This window comes from Mytilus edulis, chromosome 4 (genome assembly GCF_963676685.1).
Source record: "Mytilus edulis chromosome 4, xbMytEdul2.2, whole genome shotgun sequence".
NCBI lineage: Eukaryota > Metazoa > Mollusca > Bivalvia > Mytilida > Mytilidae > Mytilus > Mytilus edulis.
The window spans coordinates 78,894,589-78,913,257 of record NC_092347.1 but is presented as its reverse complement, the minus strand read 5'-3'; the positions used below and the strand labels follow the sequence as shown (position 1 = coordinate 78,913,257).

General features: G+C 31.1%; 1 protein-coding gene across 2 annotated transcripts in view; it reads right to left on the bottom strand.

The window, feature by feature from the left end:
• The window catches only part of LOC139520626 (Fanconi anemia group I protein-like), a 50,057-nt gene continuing 31,388 nt past the window's right edge, over positions 1 to 18,669 (bottom strand). For both annotated transcript variants that reach the window (XM_071313451.1, XM_071313452.1), the window contains exons 21-33: positions 17,366 to 17,542; positions 16,702 to 16,881; positions 15,693 to 15,850; positions 13,945 to 14,006; positions 11,679 to 11,847; positions 11,203 to 11,330; positions 10,350 to 10,512; positions 9,868 to 10,055; positions 8,742 to 8,858; positions 7,772 to 7,858; positions 2,894 to 2,989; positions 2,172 to 2,309; positions 1 to 1,021 (exon numbers count right to left, since the gene is read on the bottom strand). In XM_071313451.1, the coding sequence (XP_071169552.1) occupies positions 881 to 1,021; positions 2,172 to 2,309; positions 2,894 to 2,989; positions 7,772 to 7,858; positions 8,742 to 8,858; positions 9,868 to 10,055; positions 10,350 to 10,512; positions 11,203 to 11,330; positions 11,679 to 11,847; positions 13,945 to 14,006; positions 15,693 to 15,850; positions 16,702 to 16,881; positions 17,366 to 17,542 (1,804 nt within the window). In that variant the 3' untranslated portion in view covers positions 1 to 880. The remainder of the gene's footprint in view (positions 1,022 to 2,171; positions 2,310 to 2,893; positions 2,990 to 7,771; positions 7,859 to 8,741; positions 8,859 to 9,867; positions 10,056 to 10,349; positions 10,513 to 11,202; positions 11,331 to 11,678; positions 11,848 to 13,944; positions 14,007 to 15,692; positions 15,851 to 16,701; positions 16,882 to 17,365; positions 17,543 to 18,669) is intronic.

Below are 18,669 nucleotides of genomic sequence, written 5' to 3'. Positions count from 1 at the left end.
GAGATTATTACAAAATTTTATTATATTAACACTGAATCATAATGTTATCTCTTGATTTTGTAATTATTCAAGTGTAATTTTATGGGCTGGTTTCATCTGATAATGGTGTCCCAGTCTCGGAAACATAAAAACAAAACACACAAGTTTGTGATAGTATTATTACATACATCTTTATGTATAACAATGAGTATATATAATTTAATGAATATTTGAAATCTAATGAGTTCACAACAAACAATAAAACAAAGATATGAGATTGCACATTATTAACTGAAAGGCGAGATCTCACTAAATCAAATATTGGTATGTGACATCTGCAGAAAAGTTTTACTGTCTGAATGTTTATTATACAGAACACTAATGGCCATAACAAAGTATAATGGAATTATGAATTTTTAGGTTGTTTTGATTTTGAAAGTTTTTTTTAAAACTTTTGCAATCCAATCCTTAATATCCAAGATTCTCTCTGAATCACATTCACATATAGAACTTTTGCTGTGATGTGATATAATGTATTCTAGCCGTAACCATTTATAATCTAGTTTACACATAGTTTATATTCCAATGATGAATGATGGATTGGTGATTCCCGTGATGGTTTTGATACATGTACAAATATATATACTGTAAATTCAGAAATTATTGCGAAATGCAACAGTGTTATAATCGTGACAATTTCAACTCTCATTTTGGATTTTTTTATTTGAATTAAACAGGATTTTTCTCAATAACCCAAAGAAAAAAAATCGTATTTTAGTCTAAAATGACAAAAATTGAAAATCTCAATAATAATTGCCTGCACTAATTTCTGAATTTACAGTACCGGTACATAGTTTTCATTGAGATAACTATTTTCCAACGAGTTCATTCATGGGAATATTTAGGTAACTTTCACATTTTTCTTTCCTTTTGAAGATAGTTTTCCTTTCTTTGATGCTCCATCTGTCTCTTTACAAACTTTTTTGTTTGGAGGTTCTTGGTTTTCATCAGTTTCTTCGTCACTTACAATTTCCATTGGTTGCTAGAATAAAACATCAGGACAAAATTTTATGAGGTCAGAAAAGATATTTTTATGCAATGTGAATACTTGTAATTGCAGATGTGAGGTACCACAGTAATTATTAAGGAAAAACTAACTTATTGTCTTGTAGCGATATTCAAAAAACTTCTCTTATTGATAACATAGATATGTATGATGGAAAGATTTTGAGTCTCTGAAAGTATTTAATATTGAGTTGTTTATAAAATTTTGAGTGAAAGAACAAAGTTCAAATGCCCTCTGCGTTGCACAAATTTCACATTTCCAAGGAGCAAAACACTTTTTAAAAAGACGATCAGCCACCATTACAGAACTTGTAAGAGATATAACTGATATTAACCTATAGTATAAGTTTTATAAAAATCTGGCAAGAATTATACTCGTGTCGTTAGAGTGCTAACGATGACATTTTACATTAATTTAATATTGCCAAGGGCATAACTCCTTTAAAAAGAGTTGATGGGCCACCATTATAAAACTTGTCTGAGATATTGCTGATATTAACCTTTATCATATGTTTAGTACAAAATACAGCAATTTTGTATATCTAATAAAGGTTCTTTTTTCCAGTCTGTATCATCTACCCTGTATCGCATACCCCGTATCGCATGGCTTAACCCGTATCGCATACCTGGCATGATGTCACAATTCAAATGACGTCAACGTTTGACCTATGACGTCCAGTTGCTGTTCCTACTAAAAAAATGTCATATCATTTCAACTTAAATCGATATTTTAAAAAAAAATCATTACCCAGTAACTTTAATTTACTAGCGATTTTCATAAAAAATAAATACAATAAGATGTAGAAATGGCTGTAAAAACTGTAAAAGAAAAAGGCAGCTGAAAAAATACAGGAAAATCATAATGTTCTTTTCTTCCTTATATTTTCGGACGATTTAAAAAAAAACGGATATTACATGAATCTGATTCTGTAAAAATATATGATAAACAGAATAATACATGGCAAAATCCGTATCGCATGCTGTATCCCCACTCGACCAATATCAGCCCTCGGGACCTTCGGCCATGTATTATTCTATATATAGTATAAATTTTATGAAAATGGGGACAAAAAAATCTTATATTGGAAATAAGAAAAGTTTGGTTGTGTAATTATTTTAGTTGTTACCTGTTCTTGTGTTTCATCTCCCTCTTCCTCTTCCTCCTCCTCATTTTCATCTTCACTTCCTGAGGCTTCCTGTAAAGCTGCCACATTGATACGGAAATCTCTGGAGGTACTGTGTTTCATGTGTTCCATTAAATTTACCTGAGAAATTAAAAAAAAGCATTGATTTTTTTAAATGAAATTAAACACTGCAAGTTTATTTAAAATGTTCCAAAAATAAGGAATTGACTAAGGAATTTTTTCCCACTTTTATAGCTTGTAGTTATATTACTTAAATTATTTAAAGTAGAATGGTACAGAAGCCCAAATAAACAGTACTTAAACCTTTTAATCATTAAAATTTTGTATTTAAGTTGAGTGAAAATAATATTAAATACTGACAAAAAGATATGACTCTCCTGTGCAGAGTTATTTTTATAAAGTACAAAGTTAAGAGTAAATGAAAACATGTTAAAATGTAAACAGTCAAAATTTTTCAAGTCAATAGACATTGGGGAAGGGGCCAAAAAGTCTCAATGGAAATATAATTTTGCCCATGCTTTCTCAGCTACCAACCAAATATTTTCTACTAAGCATCAGTGGTTGCTCTAAAAACTGAGCACTTACAAAATTTAATAACAATTGCTCACAATACAGTCCTTTCTACTATTATAAACACAAAGTTGATATTCTACTCAAGAAATTAAGCTTGAACAAAGGATGTTAACTTAGATAACTATACTAACCTTTGACTTCTTAGTGAGCTGTATAAGAAACTTCTCACATGTTTCTATAGCAAATATCAGGTTAGGAACTGTTCTCGATTGTTTCATTACTTTTGCCTGTAAATACAATATATCACAGCTGTTTCACATATCTTTGCACAATAACTTTTGGGGTATTTAAAAAGAAACATTATATCAAAATAACTAAAAAGTATTAATATCATAGTAAATAAAGCAGAAAAGTTTGAAACACAATCTTGTTTTAAGAAAGGATAGCATCACATATATAACACAATCTATAAGTAAATTATTTCAGATAGCATCACAATACACCTTATTGCTATTTTGTCCGCCATTAGGTCTGAGACCACAATTATTTCGTAGTGCATTTCTTTTAGACAATATATCACTTGGGTAAAGCTGATGACCGTAACTGCATTCACGGTCATCCCAAGATGTCGGATGAAAAATTAGGTCAGTATTTGTATTGTCTGTTTAAGGGCATACGATACAGTTTTGATCCTGTATTTAGAGTTTAATGAAAATTTCCATATAGGCTAGTTTTTGCCTGCTTCAATCAAATATGTAGTAAAAAATATACCTTCATGTGCTACTTTTCGAGTTAAATGAGGTCGAAATTTTGTATATTTGCTCAAAATTCGGATTTGTGGCCGTATTTTCCCTTTCGAAAGAAAGCCATAACTTTTTTGTTTTTAAAGATAAACACAAATTGTTTTTTGTTAGATAATTTGTATTTTTTGTAGTTTATAAGTATCCTAAAAAATTATGCATTTTTCATTCAGAAATAACTCATATTTATCAAATGGTCATGAATTAAGAAAAAATCGCATTTTTTTGCTCTATATCTATCAAAATTAAAAAAAATCCTCTATTTACAGTTTTATAAAATTTGGTCCACATAATCTCCCTGCAAAATGAAACAAAATGTCGTTTTACAAAATAGGGGTCCATGCACTCGTTTTCAAATTAAATCAGTTTGAATGATAAAAAATAGTCGAAAAATGCATCTTTTCCCGATATGTCATAGTTTGACGTCACGAAAATAACATTTTACGTTAGCAACGTCATTACCTTCTCTGTAACTGTATCGTATGCCCTTAAGTGTTTCTATATCATTTTCTTTACAAAGCAAACATTGGTACGATGTTAATGTATAAAAGAATCACACGGAAATTAAAAATTACTACCGAGAAATGTGTATGAAAGAGGAAATTGGATTTGAAAAAAATCGCGAAGATGACCGTAAATCGTCAGTAAAATAATTTCAAGATGACCGTAACATATAACAAGGATGACCGTGATTGGTAAAAAGATGACCGTAATTTGTAAAGGATGACCGTAATTTATAAAGGATGACCGTAATATTTAAAGGATGACCATCGATTCTAAGAAATATCCGTATATGTTTTACCTTTTTTGTATCAAATAATTAATCGTGTTGGTATAAAGCGTATTTATAAGACTGCATTATTCTATAGGTAGAAGAAAATAAGACTTGCTTCAAATACCGTGATAGTTCACCAACTGTATAAAATCGTATCCGAATGAAAGAAGAATCTTGCTAGCTTTGAACATGAGCTATATTGTAGACAATGTGCTTAGTTACTATGTAAACATTTTAACCTGCCTGTAGTATAACCCAAGGAAACGGGTGTATATATGTTGCACCTGCTTTGCACGATAGTGTTGTATATATATTATTGGAGGGCACCTTATATATTGTACAAGGGGGTTGGAGTGTTCAACCATTTTTACATTTCTAAATCTATTCGATGTATATAGTACTGTAAATCAATCATGCAAGTAAAAACCAGATATAAATTTAGAAGATCAAAATATAGCATTCAAAAGATGTTGCTCAAATTTTAAAGTCAGAGACGATTATGTCCAAGAAGGATGGCCAACTGAATTAAAAATAAACTTTATTAGGTCGTTAGTTTTCTCGTTTGAATTGTTTAACATTGTTATTTAGGGGCCTTTTATAGCTGACTACGCGGTATGTTCTTTGCTCATTGTTGAAGACCGTCCTGTGACCTGTAGTTGTTAATTTCTGTGTCATTTTGGTCTCCTGTGATGAGTTGTCTTTTGGAGAGTTGTCTCATTGGCAATCATACCATTTCTTTTTTTTTTTTATATTTATGAACTATTGCCAAATATTGATGCAAAACTAAAAGAGATAGGGTTCTACGAAGACTTCAATTCCGTATTGAAATACTTATCTAATGGAATAATTACTGAACATATTGCTTTTCATTTGTTACTAAATGTCGAAAGCGTTTAATCTCAGTCAAACCAACTGAATGCAGAATAAATTTTGCAGTTCCATCGGATCCAGTGTTGTCAAGGCACTGTTTATTTTTTTTTGGCAGATGTTTAAAGATTTTAATCAGATTCCGCTGGATAATCATATGTTTAATCAAGGCTTTGTATAGTATTACTGTCCTAGCTTAAAAAATAGTATATACATGTTTTTGATCATACTATTAAGCTTATTCTTCTTTATGGAAGTGAAATTTGGAGCTCATTCAATTCCTTGATAGCAAACTTTAGATATGGAAACCAGTTAATTTGCATGGATAAAATTTGTTTAAATTTAACTTGTTAAAAGCTACACAGTAAATATTGTAAATTCATTCTGGGTATGCACAAAAAAAACAAACACAAATTTTGCAGCCTTATCTGAACATGGTCGGTTTCCACTGTACCTAAGTGTCCTTGAATTAGTTAAGTCTATTTTGAATTATTGGCCTAGAATAGAAAATTTTAGAATCATTTCCTTTAGTGCAAGATGCATACCAACATTCAAAAACTTTAATTTCTCAGTATAAATCGTGCTCCAAACCTTAGACTATGCAATGTATAATTCTGGTAATATTGAAAATGAAGACAGACACCATTTATATAACATTATTTCTGAATCATGTTCCAATTTCATAAACTTAAATTCGTAAGAGAAATTGCTATGGCTGTTGTATTGTGATAACTCAACTGTATTAAAAGAGGTGTGTGTATTCCTGGTAAAACACTGCAAATAGCAGATTTATATTCCATGTTTCGCAAAATCAGCAAAATTGCTGTTATTTAATACATTTTGTTTTAATATTGTATTGTTTATTTTTGTATATATGTTATGTTTGTTAAAGATCATGTTTTTGATTTATATGGCAATAAAATTATTTGATTTGATTTGATTTAAAAAAATATTTGTTAATTGACCGGATTCAGTTTCTGTATCTATTTTGTTCATCTGCTTCTGACACGGGGAGGATTGTTGTTATTGCCTATCGCAATTAACAGTATATCCTTGAGCACCGTCCCTTGGTGTCTTCTGCATTGAGATGAACAAATTTCCATCTTTAGATTATAATTTAAGTCTTTTCAAACTTTACTTTTAATAAGGTTTTTTTATGTGTGCATTGCTGGACATAGAAATAATAATGGTAATAAGGAAGGAAGGTGAAATAGTACTTTTAATGTATTTTTGTTATTAATGCTATTTTCATTTGTCTATTATAATATCTGTCGCGTTATATAGATTAGACAGTTGGTTTTTACCGTTTGAATGGTTTTACACTAGTAATTGTTGGGCCCTTTATAGCTTGTTGTTTGGTGTGAGCCAAGGCTCCGTGTTGAAGGCCGTACATAGACCTATAATGGTTTACTTTTATAAATTGTTATTTGGATGGAGAGTTGTCTCATTGGCAATCATGCCACATCTTCCTATATCTATATAATGTACAATGTCTCATGTTTGTTGCTTATACTATCATTATTGGTAATTGTAAATGCCCCCTGTGAGACCCTGATTGGAAAAATAAAATATTTGATTAACTTGATTATTCAAATTTTAACGTCGTTATCAATAAATATTTAATTATTTACGTGAAATATGCAATTAGATATCATAGTCATAAACTCTAAATACGGCACATAGTTGAAAAGAAATTGATAAAACATATTTATAACCGCTAACTGAGCCCTATTGAGACAAACTCAACAAACAGTTATGAATACAAATATGGATATTTGTATGAATTGACGGACCGGTCATCCTTTAAAAGTTACGGTCATCCTTTACAAATTAGGGTCATCTTTTAGCCAATTACGGTCACCCTTGTTATGAATCGCTGATCCTGTTACGGTCATCTCGATTATGATTTACGGTCATCTTAGCGATTTTTTCAAATCCAATTTCCTTTTTTATACACATTTCTCCGTAGTAATTTGTTGTTTCCGTGTGAATCTTTTATATATTTACATCGTACCAATGTATGCTTTGTAAAGAAAATGATATAGAAACACTTAAACAGACAATACAAATACTGACCTAATTTTTCATCCGACACCTTGGGATAACCGTGAATGCAGTTACGGTCATCAGCTTTACCCCAGTGATATATGAAAATTACTTGCTATTTGAGGCATAAAACATGGAGAAACAAATTTGGAAGGGGTGTAAAAAAAATAGACAATTAACACACTGTCAACACTAGGTACTATATATGTGGACAACGAAAATCAAAGGACAGTAATGATGTTCTTGACCATTACTCAACTTTACACAGGTTCCCGTAAAATTTTGACTTCATAATACAAAATATTTGACTCCACAATGGAAAACTGATTGTTGTATGTCAATACTTGAAGTTGGACAGATTCTTGGTTCAGCCGGGAATAGCGATAAGGTGTATAAAAAACATATATCATTGATAGCCAACTGAAACTGCTTAGTCATTTTTTCCCAATAACTTAGTTAAAATATCTTTAGATAAAATTTGTAATAAAATAATAAATTGCAGAAAAGCTGGTTAACATGTATATAAATATAGTTTGTAAAAAAAATTGTGGAAAATGTTTATAATTTTGATATTAACTTACACTTCCAGCCTTGGCAGCAGCTGTCTTCTTTTTCTTATCCTTTTTGCCCTTTTCCATGGTTTGTTGTATTTGTTCATTCTCTGTGGTCTAGAAGGACAGATCATGTTAAATGTAGTTACTGTTAAGGTCATTGTACCAGGTTTTTTTATATTTTTTTTATATTGCCACAGTTTACTGTTATGTTCATTTTACTTGTTTTTCACATGGATTCATATTCTTTACAGAAAGACAGTAGTTGTAAATAACACAATAGCTTAACATAAGACTTTTAATATACAAGGAGCAGGACATGTTCTTTTATTCAATATTTTTTTTCAAATTAGTAAGACTGTATATACTATTCTGGAAGTTATAATTCTCAATAACATCTATAACTCCCCCCTCTTTCTCTTTCAATTTCTTGTGAAAGTCATATTAATAATTTCTTTGAATTTCATATTTACATATTTCACACATGTTCTTCCTCCCCTTTGATCTGGCTTGCATTATCTATCTAATTGATTGTAATGCTGCATTTTAAGCTGTTATGGTTATTTTTAAAATATGCAAAATATGTGTTGTATGTGTTTCAAACACAACTGGTATCCAAATATACCAGATTATAGGTATCTCACTGGGAATTCCACTTCTTGCCTATTAATTTCTGTTTCATACAAAGGAAGAGTTTATAAGAGGAATATTACTAAGTTAAGCTAGTAATTTAAAATTTGGATGTCAATCTTGTCGTCAGAGTGAACATGCCTACATTTTTTAATCAGATCCTTTTCAAATTTGTGTGAATACTCAAAATACTCATCAACTTCTTTACAAGGGATATAGTTATGACATTTTAGAGTTAAACTCAGCTCCAAATTTCCATATCTGACAGAATTAAAATGCTTATGCTGATAAACTCCAAAGTAACCATATTTTTAAATCTTATTGCATGTTGTATGTTGTATACAAACTTCCTAATAAATATTTTACTTACTTGGATATATGTAATCATGGAATACACATAAGGTGTCAGTTGTGTACCAATAAGTTTAATCAACTTTTCAAACCTTCCTGAAAGGTGTCCTGCTTTGCTACTGTACAGGCTTAAATACTACAAATAAAAGATTTAATTTTTTAAATTTTTTGGTTTATTTAAGCTCTGCATGAATTTATATGAACACAAGAACTGAAATGAAAACATAAATCATATTTTGTTAATATCTTTGTTTTTAGGTTACATAAAGAACAAGAATGTGTCCCCAGTACACAGATGCCCCACTCGCACTATCATTTTCTATGTTCAGTGGAAATTGGGGTCAGAACTCTAGTTTGACATTAAAATTAGAAAGATCATATCATAAGATACATATATACTAAGTTTCAGGTTGATTGGACTTCAACTTCATTAAAAACTACCTCGACCAAAAACTTTAACCTGGAACTGGACAGACGAACGGACGAACAGACGCACAGACCAGAAAACATAATGCCCCTCTACTATCGTAGGTGGGGCATAAAAATTAAGAAACATGAAGACAAAAAATGTTTTCAAGCTTCATGAAACAACTCTTAAAATTTTAACTTGTTAGAATCTGCAAATATAACTATTAGAATATTAATAATAAAGTTATTATGTACCTCCAACCTGCATTTTATAATGAATAGAAATGTGAATTAGTTTAGGACAGTTCCAAAATTGATCATGATGGGGGATGATAGGCACTCATATTAATCAATTGTTGGTAGTTGCATTTTCCTTAAAATTTATTTAAGAATTATAAGTTAAATGCAAATTTTCTATTATGGGTGTTTGATGGCTTATAAAAATGCCTCCCATGTCCCCACCCCTGTGTTTACCTCTGAAACAGTCATTACTAAAAAACATACATCATCATGTGTGAGAGTAACAGAAAAGTATGTATTGCAATTTCACAATTTGTATGATTTCTTGGAAAATGCTATGCTTAAAAATTGTTTTATATTTTAGACTTTAATGCCTAATATAATTATTCAGTATCTAACTTATTCGTCTGAAATGAAAGAATTTCTGCTTATCCTTAAGCATTAATTTCCACGTTGAAATCAATAAATTAAACTATAAATTTCTTTTAAAGACTTACAAACTTGACAAGTAGTGTAATAGTTGTGAATAATCTGGTGACCACTTTAATCATAACCTCAGCACAGGAGCCAACAGGTATGGCAGATTGAACCAGTTCATGAAAGGCTGTTACTATTACACAAAGTCTTGTACAAACAGATTTTTCTCGTCCTTCTCTCTGGGTCAAATCAACTCCAGTATCATCCTCTGAAAATACATCAGATTTGAATATTTGAAATGTTTAAAATTAAATAATTGGTTGTTTGACAAATTTTAGAACTCTCTGACAATGAACAAAAAGCTCAAAATAATTCATTCAATCAATCAATTTTAAAAACATTGGTGTTTCCTTCCTGACCGCTAAGCAATTTAACTTAGATTTAAATTAAAACAGTATAACTTCATTGGCCATGATTGTGAACAAATTTTGTGGAAATTTCTCATCATGTAAGATTTAATTTCTTTAAAAACTTAACTCCTTTTCAGTTACTAGGAACTCACCCAGGGCACTCTCTGCCAGGATATCAGCCTTTAATCTATTGACCACCCATTCTGTGTCATCTAAGTCTCTATCCATGTGATTCAGAACTAGGAGAACAACCATGGGAGCTGCTGACCTTGGCGTTAAAAGGGCAAAATTGGTTCTGTCTTCAACCTCTACTTCCTAAGACAAAATAAAAGTCATAAAATAAACCATAATAGATTAATCCAAGATTAAGAATACTAATTACCATACTTTTAACTGTTAAAGGCAGATGTGGACATTTTTTTTCATTATTTACTACCAAGCTATCAGTAAGAACTTTTTCACTATGCTGAATACTTTAATTTTATTGTGGTTAATATTTACTCAAAGAATCCATATTTTATTTGTACTTCAAGTACATGACTATACCTCCTTATTAAATCTTCTGATTATGCAAAATGATTAAAGCTATCAGGCAAATCATCTAGATATAACAACAAAAACACTTGGATATAGTCTATTCATGACACATTAAATCAGAGAACTGGATGTGATTAAGAGATGTCAATGGTTGTCCTTTAGTCCTCTTTTACCTCTAAATGAGATTGGGGACATTTGTTTTAGAAATTCATCTACAGTGATCCCTTGTCTGTCTACAGTAAGGTTGTGAGTTTCAAACCCTTTTTTTCAAAAGGTTTTAGCTCCCCCCAGGGTACTCTGGTTCCCTCCATTAATAAAAAAAACAAACACTGGTTGTGGTGATATAGCTAAGTGTCCTGATAGTGGTGTTCAAGTACAAGTGCTGAAGCTCTATTTTATGAAATAGAAAAAAATCAAAAAATTGCTCTCTTTTTAAAATGAAACTATGGCTAGGTTTTACATTCTCACCTGATCAATGTCTCCAAGTTGACTGTGAATATCTTGAGAAAGTTCTCTCAACAAAGGGGAACAACTCTTCATCTGTTGTGTCATATCAATCAATGTTGATAACATTAATTTACATGTTGGTAAATCGTCTAAAATAAAAGACAACACACCTTAATTTACTTCATGTTGAGCAATGTTGAATCAATTATTTTTTATCTTGATTCAACAAATCAAAAGTTGGGCAAACCTAAGAAAACAAGAGGCAGATACTCCATCTGCTGGTAATAAAAAGTAATTTAATGGCACAATTTTTTTGAAGTTTTAAAAATGTTATTTATATCAACAAAAATATGGTAACCTTAAATCCAAGACTTATTTAATACTACATGTTTCAAATTAAAATATTGTTTAAACTGTCAAAATAAATATGAAAAACCTACAAACTATTCAAATTCAATGATTTTTTTCAAATTATTTAACTGTATATAAGAACTAACCTATTTCTTGTTCTTGACATAACTTGAGGATCCAGCTGGTTACTTTGTCATACTGATCACTCGTGTGTGTCATCTGTTTACACAACTGATGGATAATATTTAAAAGGGAGGCAACTTCTTTCCAATGTTTTCCTTCTTCAGTAGATGACAATATATTAATAGTTAATCGCTACAATGTAATTTGAGTTTAATTAATTATTCATCTAATCACCGCTTACAAGCCTCAAAAATACCAACTCCCTTTTCTACTCTCATTCAATTTGACAAGGCCATAATAAAATACATCAATATTACCTACATTACTTTATTTTTGCACTCTAATCATGCATTCTGAACTTTATTTCATAAACCAAGGATAATCTGAAGATAATGATTAAATAAAATAACATTAATTGTGTAGTTGATTAATTTATCTTTGTGCAACCAGATTTCAGGGATTAGCCAAAGTCTGCATACTAGCCAAAAAACAACAACAACATGTGTCCTTAAGACTTGACACTATCCCAATTCAATTTTCAAAAGAACCTATTTTGGTATCTATCAAACATAAAAATGCTTCGCAGCCTGATACAACCGCAGAAGTCGAACCCTGAACAGTTGGTAGAATATGTTACACAATATTCAAGCTTGAATACTGTCTGAAATTGGACTGTGATCAAATTTTTGACATACAATAGGTTTCTGACACAAAATAAATGTGGTGAAAGATCTTAAAAATTCAAAATGGGTTAAAATATTTGTATTAATTTTCAATTAAAGAATGCTATCGTGTAACAAAGCGTTTCTCCCCAATACTGTGCTATTGAGCAATACTAAGATTTCTTGTTACAGGGCAATACTATGCAATAAAAGATTTCTTGCTATTGCGTAATACTGTGCTTTAGCAGTATATATGCAATTGGAAGATTTTTTGCTTATGGGCAATACTGTGCTATAGCACAATTATCAATTTCAATTGAAGAATACTGTGCTATTGGGCAATACTGTGATATTGTGCAATAAAGTGCTACTCCCCAATACTGTGCTATTGAGCAATACTGTGCACTAGAAGATTTCTTGCTACAGGGTAATACTGTGCAATAAAAGATTTCCTGCTATTGCATAATACTGTGCAATAAGTTATTTCTTGCTATTGTGCAATACTGTGCAATTGAAGATTTCTTGCTAATGCACAATACTCTGCAATTGATTATTTCATGCTATTGCGCAATAATTTGCAATTTGTTTTTTCCTGTTATTGTGCAATACTGTGCTTTAGCGGTATATATGCAATTGGAAGATTTTTTGCTTATGGGCAATACTGTGCTATTGCACAATACTTCATATGATAACTTTTAAACATCCTGTTTGGTGTGTTTCTCCTGTCATATCAGTATTTTTTGCTTTTATATATATCTTTTATAATTAATTGAAAAATGGAAAATTTTCAGGAAAAAAACACCCCAAAACTATGAGAAAAAAAAATCCCTCCAAATTTTTTTGGACCCCCCTTGAAGTAATTACCCTCTAACTCAATCCCAGCCTTCCCTTAGAGGTATGGTACCTTGCAGTACAATTTCAAAAGGATCCATACTCTTAAATACAAGTAATTGCCAAGAAACTAGAAAAGTGTTAGTATTTGGCCCCTTATTCCTGAAAATTTTTGGCAATTACCCCCAACTTCATACCCAGTCTTCACATTGAGATATGGAACCTTGTGTTACAATTTCAGAGAGATCCATACACTTACAAAGAAGTTATGGTCCTGAAACTACAAAATTGCTTGTTTTTGGCCCCTTATTCCTGAACATTTGGGGCAAATACCCCCAAACTCATACCTGGTCTTCCCATTATATGGCACGTTGTGGTACAATTTCAGAGAGATCAAATCACCAACAGACATGTTATTGCCCGGATACTACAAAATTGCTTGTTTTTGGTCCCGAAATTTCTAAACTGTTGGTACCACAACCCCAAAAATCAAGCCCAACCTTCCCTTTGAGGTATTGAACCTTCTGGTAAAATTTCATTGAGATCCATTCACTTTAACTATAAAAGTTATTGCCTGGAAACCAAAGTGTCTTTGGAATTTGCAGGAGACGACAATGTCATACCAATTTGAGACGCAAAAAGGTTTTTTTGAGGTCGTATAAAAATCAATAGTATAATAAACATGTGTCCCAAGTTTCAAGTTTTGGTAAACTACCAAGGACTTCCAAAAATTCAAGCCCCCAAGGTTATCTTAGGTGAGGCAAAATAAAAATGTTAATATGGATATGCTACAAACCTGACATTTCTTTACGATGCTGTATATTACTTCCTGTTTATCTGTTTGAGTATCAGTATCAGCTGTGAACAATTAAGAAAAAGAAAAGAAAAAAATAATGTTAATATCTTATATACATGAAGTGTGTAGAGTGGGGCGCTCATATTTGCCGTGGACACAATTTCGCCGTTTTATGATTTTGAGGTGTAAAAACTTCAAAGGATGGTTGAAATTGAAGAAATATGCCGGTAAATTATATTTTTATAACAAATATGATTGTTTTTGAAAATGAGACCAAATTTCGGCACTTACCGCAAAGGACCGAAAAACGGACAACAATTTTCAGCCAATTTCCTGAATGAAAAAAAGATTTCAAAGAAGTATTTCTTTAGTAATTCTTTGACTGATTGCCCTAAATTTCAGTTTTTTACACCTTTCAAATGTCTGCTATTCATCTATAATGAAATTTATTTGATAAATATTGTTTAAAGCTGCAGTTATTTGGTTTTAAATAGATGTGTAACAACGGCGAATATGTGTCCCCCGTTGACAAAACATCAGGAAATTTCAAACACGCTTTAATCCAACATTTCAAATGATTTTTCTCAAAACAAACACGTTTTAAAGCTGAGAATATTTTGTATTTGAAGTTATCTTATATAGAAATATCAGTATACTTCAAAAACATAAAGACCTGAACAAAAACTGAAGAAAACATGGATATGGCGAAAATGAGCACCCCACTCTATGTCTACTTTCAATATTTCTAAAGTTAAGTTTTCTATTTTTGGACAAAAGAGTATTTCCATAAAAATACAAATATTTACAGCACACCCTATAACTATCTACCAAAGTGTCAGATGCAATAGCATCTGTTTTTCCCGATAGCTATTTTTTGCCTGTTTTTCAGATTGCCTTTGAAATACAGTGGATTCTGCAATTGGTGTACAGCAGATTTTGATAAGCATTACCTAGTGCATATGTTGTACCAATAGCTTGTATAAATAGGATGTGTATAAGTTTCAGTTTCAATAACATTTCTACAATACAAAACCCTGATAAAAAAGTTTTTTTACCACAAAGTCACATAGTTGCCATATTTTTTTTAAACTTCAGTGAGTTATTGTTTGATGTATGTTTGAATACCAGCATCAATAAATTCTGAAACCAACTTATTTTTGCAGATATAAATTTTCAAAAATGTATCATACATAGATATTTCTTAATGGAAATTGGAATACATTTATTCTGTTAATAAATCTCTATAAACCACTTTCGAGTTCATCCTTCACCGGAAACTCTTCAATTATACGCGCCTTTATGACATCATTTAGAGGGGATCGCCTGTATCCCTGCACTATTAACGTTCATCAAGCATCTTAGCGATTGTCATTGTGCAGGATAAAATAGAAATAATGGTTGTTCTGTATGTACTTAATGAAAATTCCCTAATGACAGCAGTGCTGATTGTCAATTTTAAGAATTCAATTTTCCGAATAATTCGTACAATATAGAATTATAGTTTTCCAACCACTCGCTCAACATTGAAATGGAAGTGGCGACGCCCCTAAATGCAAAAATGACTTTCACTAAAACCAGAGTTTTTGACGTCAATGCATCGAACTCCAAAGTTGTCTATTGGCTCTCTAGTGCTTATGTGAAATAAGTTGGTTAACAGTAGCATTTTCTACAATTTTGCTGTTTGTGGTAAGTCAACTTGTTTATAAAACTGTGATAAATAAAATAACTATAAAATTCAAGCAGCATACCTATATCACAGAGACATTGCATCAGCTGGTTAGAAAATTGTTGTAAAATGATTGTGATTACACTGGTTAATCCCTCTAAACATAATCCTGTCAATACTTTCCCTCTCCTTCCTTCCTCCCCTGTCTTCTGATTCTCTGTGTAGTATTTAAGAAATAATCTACAAATAAAAATGGATAATCCAGTATCTCTCTATCATAAACACACAGAAGTCGATTTTTTTTAATTATTAACATATTAAACAAGAGTGCACATGTTGAAACTTTCTCTCACAGTTTTGATTCATGGGAGAAAATTTAAGATGCTAAAATCCTATAGTTTGTAATGTATTACATTCTAAATATACTATATAAGGGCAAAAAATGCCAAAATCAAGATATCTGGCAAATACATGAAAATTTTTATGGATGTTGATTGTTTTTGGTTTTGTTAAAAGATTTCACTACTTCTATATAGTAAAAAATAACTGTTACTAACATTTAACTTTTAACAAAGTAGAAAAAAATAGACTAAAATTAAACTTTTAACAAAGTAGAAAATAAAATTTAATAGTCAGTGTCAGTCATCATAACTCCCTGAACATCAAAATAAATGTTTCTTTTGACATCCTTATAACAAGGATCATAAAAGGGATAGGACAATGTTAGGACTGGTACTGGTAGAGTAAATGTATATGTATTAACATCTTGTATATACTGTTGTACTATACCTGCCAAGATGATACACATATTTCATAAGTTTACTCTTTTAGGCCACAATTAAAAATATTTTGGTTTGCCCAAACCCTACCCAAGGTTGAGACAGTGGGTAGGTAGGTAGGCATTTTCTTTTTTTTTCTTTTTTTTTTAAGAAATTGAAGTAACAGATGTTTATAAGTCTCCATGCCTATCTGATTAAAAAAAAACTTCTTCAAATCAGGACAATAAAAGAATTTGAGTAGGCAGCTTTTTTCTGGGTAGGTAGGGTTTGGGCAAACAAACCTATTCTTTTTTATGGCCTTATGTACTATACCTGCCAAGCTGACACACATATTTCATAAGTTTACTCTTTTCTTTCCCTTCAGGTCCATCACATCTACCCTTTTCCTGTATCTGATGAACTTTCTGGTGTGCTATATTTAACACATGAGTGTAAAATCCTAGATCTTCTCTCAGTCCTGCCAAGTTTTCTTTGTTACTTGGAGCTGAATCCCTGTAAAACATACCAGACTCATAATTTTTACAAAACAAGACATTTTTTACTTTTGAGAGTTATAACAACTCTTATATGAATGTTTAATCTGAGAAATGTTTTCTTCACACATGATATCAGGAAAAATTTAATTTTTTGAAATACAATTATTATATTACAGTACTCATTTCATTATCAAATAACTAGGGTTGTTGGTTAACTAAAATAAATAACCCTTGAAAGGTCAAGGCAAGAGGATATAATTACATTGTTGATGATTTTAATTTGTTATTAACATAAAGCTGAGAAAATTGGTACCCAGTAAATAATGTATCCACAATGTCAAATGGTAAATTGAAGAAAAACTGGAAGATTCCCAACTTTGGTTCAATTTTGGCCAAGTTGTCTTTTAAATTTTTTTTCTTATAAAATGACAATAAAGGTAAAAGAATGAGAAAATTAACACCTGCCAATTGAGCCAGTCTAGTTAGATAAAAAAACTTACATGATTAAAGTCTCGAGAAGAGATGATACACAACTAATTGACATAAGGCTCAGCGGTGGTTTAACGGTAGTTGTCTTTCCTTTCTTTCCACCAGTCTGATTGGACTTTTCTTTCAAAATATCATAAAGTTTTGTATAGTTTCCAAATAGTTCTAAAATTTCTCTGCAACTTGTATCACTGAAAAAAACCCAACATAATTGAAACAATTTTTACTATTATTTTATTTTTAATATCATAGATTTGTATCAATAATTTATAAATTACTGTAAAATTTAATTCTTCACCAGCAATATTGTAAATATTGCCTTTTAAATTTTTGTAAATTTTCCACAGAAGAATCTATAATTAAAATGATATTAATCTATATCTGTAAAAAAATTCATAATAATAAATTTGGGTTTTGGTTAAGAATGTTCTTGTCATATAAGAAAACTTAAGCATTGCTTAACCCTTTCGCCGATGAGTCCCGGTTTACCAGGATTCACGCTTCAGACAGCTGACGATGAGTCCCGTTTTACCGGGATCGGAATACCTCTTTTATATTTCCCGCTCAAAACAGTACAAACATGAGTTATCTTTCTTTGATGAATACCCGGATGAAAGTGTAAACATGGCGCTTCCGTTTGATGAAAACCGTGTCAAAATCAGACGAAATTCACGGAATTTACGAGAATTTGAAATGAGGGAACATTTTTTTTGAAAGAATATGGAAGAATTGAAGCCAAACTAGTATACTTTTTTTACATAAAATGTTGTTTTATATACAAAACACTTGGAATGGACATCGTTCAGTGTGAGGAATTTGTACAGCCTCATAAAATTTTTCAAAATTTTGCCGTTTTGGGTTAAAAAATTACGATTTGGGGTCTTAGAGCAGAATTTTGAGAATTTCACCTAGATAATGCCGAAAATTTGAAAATTTGAATATTTTATGAAGAAAATATTATCAAAACATGAACAAAACTGTGAACATGGTGTTAGTGAATGAAATAAATACACAAATAACTATAAACAAGTTTTTATTGACATTTATTATGAAGGTCTCCCACTTGAGTAAAAGTAGCCAGGGAAGCCATCGTCTCAGAGTAGCTTCTGTCTGGGCAGCAATCGGTGAAAGGGTTAACAAGAGGCTGTCACAACGACAGCAAACCTGATTTATTAATATTTATTTGTGTCCTGGCAATATCACAAGAACCATTACTGATGAATGGTGAAAGTGAAAATCGTCAATATCAAATTTGACCTCCATTTTGTCATCAGTATCAACATCTTAAAATTTGAAAAGCTTAGATTGTATGGTTCAT